Source organism: Triplophysa dalaica, chromosome 1 (assembly GCF_015846415.1).
Source record: "Triplophysa dalaica isolate WHDGS20190420 chromosome 1, ASM1584641v1, whole genome shotgun sequence".
NCBI lineage: Eukaryota > Metazoa > Chordata > Actinopteri > Cypriniformes > Nemacheilidae > Triplophysa > Triplophysa dalaica.
The window spans coordinates 8,914,799-8,923,990 of NC_079542.1; the positions used below are offsets into that span (position 1 = coordinate 8,914,799).

At 39.8% G+C, this 9,192-nt stretch overlaps 1 protein-coding gene across 3 annotated transcripts in view; it reads left to right on the top strand.

Annotated features, from left to right (window-relative positions):
• Positions 1–7,546, top strand: part of LOC130411758 (NACHT and WD repeat domain-containing protein 2) — a 42,260-nt gene extending 34,714 nt beyond the window's left edge. For all 3 annotated transcript variants that reach the window (XM_056737035.1, XM_056737574.1, XM_056738227.1), the window contains one exon: positions 1,169–7,546. In XM_056737035.1, the coding sequence (XP_056593013.1) occupies positions 1,169–5,068 (3,900 nt within the window). In that variant the 3' untranslated portion in view covers positions 5,069–7,546. The remainder of the gene's footprint in view (positions 1–1,168) is intronic.
• The last annotated feature ends 1,646 nt before the right edge of the window (positions 7,547–9,192 follow it).

Genomic DNA, 9,192 nt, shown 5'->3' on the forward strand with positions numbered 1-9,192 from the left:
GGTGATAAGTTTGGGGGCAAGGAACAAAGGAGAAAGGGTAGTGTTGACATTTGCCGTCACCCATGGCAACCCGTCAAAGACCTCATCCTCTAATGTTAGTTCACAGATGACGAGCCTGGGGACCTTGACTAAGTCCCTCATCCTTGCTAATGCTCTCTCTCTCTTCCTTTCTCTGTCTTTCAGTGTCCTTCAGTGTCCTACTATCTAACATACACACTACAAAGACACAGACAACCTAAAATATTTATATGAAACTCTATTTCTGGAATGCACATCCCTACACGTCACACCACCTTTAATAGCCTCGAAGGGTGTGTCTATTCGCCACGTCTCTTATTTACTCCTAACATGTTTTCTCACTTACAAACACAGACACAACACAAACACAAACACAACCTGTCACAAATGCACAGAAATGCACAAAGACACATGGATGTAGGCAGTCCTCTTGGAAAATATGGCTTCGACAAAGCATTTCAATATTAACAGTCAGCATCTTCAGAGAGAAATAATTTTTTACGTTTCCTTGAATCGCATTCAAATACAAATGTGCTTAGATGACGAGGGAACGAATCAAACTGACTTAGAAAGTCCTTGTTGCACTCGGGGCAAGAAAGCCAGTGTTGAATTTATTGCCGTTGAGTGCATTCGATTATTTGTTATACAGTCATTCCTCTTGGTTTTCTTTTCTCACACACTGAGTTGTCAAGGTTAGTGTACAGTAGATCTACTAAATAATGGATGGACTCTTGTCATTTGATTTTTTCTTGCTGGAGTCGTGCGTATAATCACTTTGCTCTGGGTCACAGCAGTTCGGGGACTTTCACCAAAGTTTTTAATAGCAAATTTCTTTTTTAGTACTAGATAATAACCCATAGTTACTAATACTCCTCTTTTTAATGGATATGATACTTAATTAAATAGTTTTTTATATAGAATTGGTTTACTCCTATGTAATGGAGCATAATAATTGATAAAGTGTGGTGCGAGTAATGCCAGGGTCATGGGTTTAATGTATACCTTGAATACACTGAAGGTTCAATAAGGGGTTAAAAGGATCTGCCAAATTCATGAGTATTAAAAAAGTACTGATATTACAAGAAAATATTGGAATATGCAAAAATAGGTGCTGTTTTTCTAAACTACGGTTTCATTTTCTTTCTTTTAGGCCTATTCCTGGCTACAGAAAGAGATGGGTCCTGAGACGGACCCAGTGGTCATTGTAAGATTTATCGGTTCAACTGACCCCTCCACGGACCTCCGCTCCCTGTTACAGAGCATCTGTGAGCAGATCGCTCTTAACTACCGGTGCCTGATCCATTTCTTGCCAAACAAGATTCAAGAGATGAGGGAACTGTTGGTGAATTTGCTAGGGGAGTCATCATTCCAACGACCTCTTGTTATCATTCTAGATGCCTTGGAGCAGATGTCGGATGTTGATGAGGCTAGAAAGCTTTGGTGGCTGCCGGTCCATCTCCCACGTACGGTCCGCATCGTAGTGTCCACACTGCCTAACAAGCACGGGATTCTTCAGAAACTGCGTTCCCTGATACATGTCGAGGACAGTTATGTTGAACTGATGCAAAGAGATCGCAAAGCCTGCAGTCAGACACTTAAACAACAGCTGCTGAGCGTCAGAAGGAAAGTGACTTCAGGTCAGCAGATATACGTAAACGAAGCTCTAGCTAAATGCACGCTGCCCATGTTTGTCAACCTCATCTACCGTGAAGTAGTTCACTGGCGGTCACATAAGGATGTGGATGATAAATCATTGTGCTCCACAGTGCATGAAAGTATTGAGCAACTTTTCTACTCCATTGAAAACAAGCTTGGCTCACGCTTTGTCTTTCGGGCGCTGGGCTACGTCACGATGGCACGGGCGGGGCTGACGGAGTTGGAGCTGGAGGACATCTTGTCCTTGGACAACAGTGTCCTTGGGGACATTATGGTGAGCTCTAATCTTAAAAATCCACTACGTATTTCTTATGACTTCATAGCCCGGCTCAAAGAGGAACTTGAAGGTTACTTGGTGGAGCGTCAGATCCGCAATGTTACACTTATGGTCTGGGCAAATCGCCATCTGCATCTCATAGCGCAAAAGCTATACCTCAGTAATGAAGAAGATGTACATCAGATGCACAGTCTGTTGGCCGAGTACTTCCTCGGGGCATGGGCAGGGGGTAGAAAGAAGATATTCCACTGCGACAATAATCACTTCGCCTCGCTAAACATCTCCCAGCATCGAAACCCGCATCAGCAGCAAAGCCTCCATGATAAAACTTCTGCTGACAAGCACTCCTATGACAGACAGACACCTGAGCAACCTTGGGTTTTCCAATGTAACCTACTGGAGCCGGACATCTTTTTTGTTAACCACAGAAAGATGACAGAGCTAACGTACCACCTGACGAGAAGTGGCCGGACAGATGACCTCATGTTTGGTGTCATCATGAACTTCAGTTGGCTTTACACTATGATAAAAATAGGGCAGTTTGACAAAGCCTTATCGGATATTGATCTAGCATACAGTTGCACGCAAGAAAAAGAGCTCAAGTTTCTTGCAACTACACTTCGCAGCATAAAACTAAAAGTGACGAAGAATCCCGCGTCTCTGTCCGCTGAGCTCCAACAAAGGCTCCTTCCTGTTGTCACATCCCTTCCCAAACTCAGACACCTTCTTCTTGAGTGTGATAAGGATGGTCCTAAATACTGCTCCATTGTGCCACTGCACTCCTCCATGGATGTCACGTATAGTCCTGAGAGATTACCGCTCTGTACCAGCTACATGCAAATAGTTGAGATTTTACCCACGTTAGCTCCAAACATAGTCATTGTGGCTCTTGAAGACGGTTCCGTCAGCACATGGGACGTTGAGAGTAGAGAGTTGATAAGACAGATCGACACAGCACGGTCAGTTGTTCTTGGCATTAGGTTAACCACTGATGAGAAGTATTTGGTAGTGGCCACTACAAAAAACACACTGCTCATTTATGACAACCACAAGTCCTGCTTGCTGTCTGAAGTGGATGTGAAAGGGTCCAAGCACTGTGGCATAACTGGCGGTGTAGCCTTCATCAATGGATTTACATTGTCCAGCCACCATGCCTTAGCTTGGCTGGAAGCGAGCAAAGATGTCAATGTGATTGATTTACTCTATGGCTGGCCATTGTATCAATTCCATTGTTGGTATGAGGTAACCTGTGTTCAGTGTTCCCCGGATGGTATGTATGCTTTCTGTGGACAGTATCTAAACACCACAACTATATTTCACCTTGGCAGTGGCGACAAGCTCGCCACAATGACTTCTGAATTCTCTGGTGGTTTTGTTAAGTCCATCTTGATTCTAGACACAATCCATCAAATGGTAATGATTGACAATGAAGGCAGTCTGTCTGTGTGGAACACCAAAGATATCACAAACCCGAAACTGATGGAGGATTACGACTGCAGAGGAGATGAAAGTGAGGTGGTGAGCATAGAGCTCTCAGAGGATCAGCGATCCATCCTCATTTGCAAAGCGAGAAGCATTGAGGTGCTGGACACCAAGATTTGGAAGATGGCAGAGAAGTTTAAGGCCAAACGTAGTGAGAAGTTTGTGGCGGCCGTTCTGTCAAAGAATAGTCAGAGTATTGTAGCCTCCATGGAGAACACGTCATCCATATTTGTGTGGCGGAGAGATAGTGGACAGTGCATGGCCAGCTTGATAGATATATCTGGAGCCATTGTGAAGTTGATCAAATCTACGCACCACAACTTGCTGCTGTCCGTGGCCAGCAGCGGCGTGCTTTCCGTGTGGGACATTGATATTATAACAGCAATGTCTAACATTGATAAAACAGGCAAACCTATCCAAATCTTACAGCTGTCTGGAAGAGAGGACTTTGTGTACACCATGGATGGGTCCGAGGTCATCCACAAGTGGAACTACAGCACAGGTTTCATTGAGATGGTGTTCAAGCATGAAGGACTTGTGGACAACTGCGTTTTGACCACGTCTGGTGACCTCATGGTGACATCCGATGACAAAAACAGCCAGTACATTTGGCATACGACCACTGGTGAGAATATATTCCGCATCAATGGGCAGAGGATATCGCAGCTTCTCATCACACACAATGATCAGTTTGTTGTGTCCCTCTGCGAACAAAATGCCTCTCGTGTTTGGAGGCTTGCGACCGGTCACAAGGTTTGCAACATTCTAGTTACACTCCAGCATGCTCTCATTACCACAGCAAACACATTCCTCGTGGGCACCAACAAGAATAAATTGTTGGCTGTTAGTTTATGGTCAGGCAGTGTGTCCAAAAAGTTCATCTGTGATGATGGGATCACAATTGTTAACTTCAAATTAATCCCAGACAGTCCAGATTACGTCGTCTTCATCACCTCCACAGAAACGGTTTTCATCTGGAGCGTCGCTGAGGAGTCTGTGTGTAGGCGAGTGCAGCTACCCAGCAACTTTCTGAAGAACCTGGAGGATTTTCAAATATCTCCAAATGGGAAACTTGGGATTGTGTCAAAAGGTGATGAGAACATCAACATCCTAGATCTGCACAGCGGTAAACTGCGTCTGGTTCATGCTGCTGGCATAATATGGCGGCAAAAGCTCTCACGGGATGGACGCTACTTGGTGTACATCTGTTTCCGAAATTGCGATGAGGATGATGATGCTGGTGTGGTTTCGAGTCTGATCGTCATGAGACTGGCAGATGGTAAGAGCATCGGCACCTGTTCCCTCTACAAAACACCAACCTACCTGTGCCTATCACAGCGAGCACTTAACATCATTGTGGGATTCGAAGATGGCAGCATCGGCACCTACACGGTAGTGGACCGCGTGGACGCTGCTTTGAAAATCAAGATTGCCACGTCAAACAGCCGCCAAATTGTTAACAATGCCTCACAGAAAGTACGACCCAAGTGTAGCACCAATGCCTTCAAGACCATTGCTGACTGTGTGTGGAGGGAGTCCACGGAGGTCTTCTCTCGAGACAGTCCCATCAATGTGTCTGACAGTGGGGAGCCAGAGACCACTACGCCCACAAAGAAAACTGAACTGCTGCAATGAGAGCGCCCTTTAAGGACTCTGAGGGCTTGTTGGAACAAGGTAACGTTTGGGTGAAGGTGATTCTTGTTTACAGCAACTTTAATTCAGCTGCACAGATCAGTCCTCTGGGTAACAAAACTACAACAACAACCGGCCAATTGCTATTAAGCTGCACTTAAGCAGCAACCAATCACTTTGTTTTTCTTTCTCATCATCAAGATATTGGCCAGGATGGTATTCAAGGAGCAAATTCATGAAAGTATGAACATTATTCATTACAAAACCCAATCCAGTGGACTTTATTTTATATGTTCTTCCTTATTATGTGTACGCCAATGTGGCCGTAAATGAGTTTTGTCAAATCAAGCCATAATGTCACTTTATACAGATGCATAGAGAAATGTAATACATTTGTAGCCATATAAGAGTTGCTGCCGTTTTTGCTTTTTCTAAATGTTCATTTATGTCTGTTGAGTAATGTCCTCTGGTACTGTACTAATAAGGAAAATGTATGTACGTATGTGTACATATTGGCTGCTGCAGTTCGTGCAACTACTTAAAAATGTTACGTTGTGCTAAATGCAATCAAGTGAGTGCCTGGATTTTAACCTTTTCTTTCGTACAGAAACTGATGAAGAAACCTTTGCAGGGAATTTCTAAACACAAATACCTTGATACAAATATTTATCATTGCGACAAACATTCTATGATAAGCATACAAGGAATAATAATTGGGTTAATTTGGCATTGAAAGTTCATCGCTATATGTAAAAGAGCATTGTTGAAAAGTATGCTTGTATTCAGAGTAATGTATGAGTTCAGAATTTGATTGTTTTCTTTGACCAGAGAGGAAGTTGTGGAATTATGAAATGCGGGGTATTTACTCAAAATACCACATTTTGTGTTTTAAATCCATTCTCATATTTTCCATAATTTATCAATGTCACTTTTGGATCAATAATTCTGAAATATTCATATCTCAAAAAAATGGACAAAAAAAGTTATGTAGGTTTTACTGAACTATTATTTTATTACCTCAGTGAAAGTCTTTGAACTGACAAACTGAGAAAGTTAGGACTATTTGTGGCATTACTTAAAAAAAAAAACATGTAATTCACTGTACCAAAATAAGATTAGAGTACAGCTGTGCCGACCTACAAATATTGAAAATTGATTCCAAGACTGAGGATTTCTGTGTACCATCTCATCAGAAGTATCTACGCCTTAAACAGTTAGGTCATGTTATCTTATATGAACTACAGTATTTTTATTTGTTAGCTCATGTTCCTTGTGAGGTAAAGGTTGAATGTGTGCTAGAAAAAAAGTATTTTCATGTTATAGATGACTTGGATATATTTATGAATAGACTACATGTTATCATAAAAAGGTTGATTTATGAATGGCCTGTACAGGATGTTATTCACAAGGCAGGGTGGAGTAGTTGCACTTTATTTTAAACAGGTTGTTTACTAAGGTTGACATTAAAAAGGTGTACCATATTTTTGCCTTCAGTTAACTTATGAGTGTTTACTGGCATGTTGCAAAAGAAAGCAGTTTTATCAAAATGATCAGCCATGCCACATTCAAACAATTATTTCTCCATAACTCAAGGGCTATTCCGTCAAATTGTATGTTTACCTCTGGAAATACTGAGACATGGCCCGTATACAACTCACAACCTGTAGCAGTATTCAGGTCTTGTTAAAGCTGAAGCGTTTCATTTTTTCGATGTTAAAATATTTTCTTCAAAGTCAGTTTAATTCCCAGAGACTAGTATTACAAGATGGCTATGAGTAAGCTTTTCTTAGATTAAATTCCCCGAAAAGTCTAAAAACTCTTGCTTTATTATGCTTCAAAACATTGACTCAAGCAATGAAGCGCATTCGGGGCGGGGCTATCTGTTTGGCTGATAAATGGCTCCCCTTTCTGCCGTAATAGAAGATTGTGCCCCAAACTCATGCCTTTGGTTAGTGAAATAAGTTGTATAGAAAATCAGTTAATCTTTCTGTCGAAATTACACTCTTCATATTTACCTTTGCCCTCAAGTATGTATAAGTGATAGATATACAATATTTGCCAAAGTATTTATTTATTTTTCCTGTTTTATTTAAGGTTTATCTCTTTATTTATAATGTCCAATGGTGTTGGTGTTGGAGTTTTCTGGCTTCATTGTGTTTTCTAGAGTTACCATGAAAATAGCGTGAAGATGCATTATCTTTCTATAGAGAAGTCCATCTCTATTATATTGGAATGCCAGTTATAGATTATATTTGAATGTGTCAATATGAGAGCAGTTGAACAGTATATTATATGTTATGTAACTTGAATGACTTTTAACTACATGTTTGCAAAACCTAGTTCACATACTGGTATTGAATGTGTTTATTGTATTATTTGTATTGTCAAGATGAAATCCCTGTTTAGAGATTGATATATTTTCATAAATGTTGTACTTACATTTTGTTACAAAGTTGTTTAAGTATTCTGGAAAAAATAGCAGAAAACGTGTCTGAAAGCAATATGACTTAGTGTGTATGCATTGTTTGTATGGAACATTTTAATGTAATAAAATGATTTTCTTTCTGCCTCTTGAATTCGCTTTGTCATTATGCTTTCGTTACTTTTCTCTGTGTTCTCTATATTGGTTTTCTGTTCAAAAGAGAATGGTTGATTTATATATTAGTTTTAAAGTGCTTCTTTTTCCCAAACCTACAGTATGCCACAGTTATACAATTTGTAAACCAGCTCAATTTATTCTTGATTTATCTCAGAGATCTCTTGAGAGGCATTGTTTACACAAGCAAGGCTTTGTTAAATAGATTACATGGCACAGTTAGAAACTGAGACGTTGAAAGATTTGGGTGCTAGATAATAGTTTGAATATTTTCCAAACACAAAGTAGGTGCTGTATGAAATCAATATTACAATTAATGCTTGCTAACCTGGATTCTCTCCCACAAGTGTGCAGCAGTCCAAGCATGTCAGTAAACAAACAGAAGATCAGGGCGGGAATAGTGTGTTTAGTCTCTATGGAAACTGCGGAACCCTCTGTGACATCAGCCCCCTGTTGTTATGACCGGGAAACTGCCATATAAGCATTGTGCATGAGGAAGAAAGCCATCACACCATAGTCACTCAAAGTCATTTCTCGCTAAGAAGTCATAGTGTGACAAGAATTGTCATCAAACATTCAATATTTGCATTGCTAAATATATCAGTTTTCCTGATCACCCTTTATTTCTTTTGTTTCCTGGTATGAGCATGTTCCAAGCGTTCTCATCCCAAAATGGGGGGGGGGACTGGGGAATTACACTAGGTTGTGGTTAATACATTAAGTTTAAATGTGCAAACCGTTGTTACACACCATCTCCATTTATAACCTTGATTGTTTAATTTAAATAAGTTAAAAATGAAAAATGAATTTAAATCTATATTTTGTGTATGTGTTAGTCTTCTTTATCAGATGAACTTGAAAATATCTTTAAAAAGTTTTTACATACATCATTTTGATAATTCTTCAGTTTCAGTGTTACTTTATTCATTCAAATCTTAACATAATTATTTTAATTACTTTGTCCACCTGACCAGCACTTCTATTTGGTTATTTGGAAAAATGAAGCAAAGTTTACACCTACACCCGATATACAGCATTGACAAAAAATGCGGACACACTGCATGCTACTGTTTAAAAATTGGTATCATCATGACAAGACAAAATTGTTATTGATTATTATGAAATATTATGTGGTGTTTACCACAATTAAATATCATAACAGCTCATTATAAAATCAACACATGATCAGATAAGAAAAATTGAAGACTGAGCTTGGAAAGGTGTGTAGCGTTTACCTTTGGTGTAAACCAAACACTTTCATGTTGTTTTTCCAGAGTAATTTAAGGTGCAGCTGGTCAGAGTCAGTTCATCCTGTATTAGGCTATTCAAATTAACCACACAAAGAATACACTGTATGTAGTTGTGGTCTTTGTGCAGAATTAGGCATGAATGTTAAATAATAAAATAATAAATAACATTTGATAATAATAACAAACATCGAGACTGTTTAATGTGTGTATTAGGCTACTTGCACACGAAGAAACTTTTTTTTTTTTAGGAACTAAGTTGTGCAAACCGTTGTTACACACCA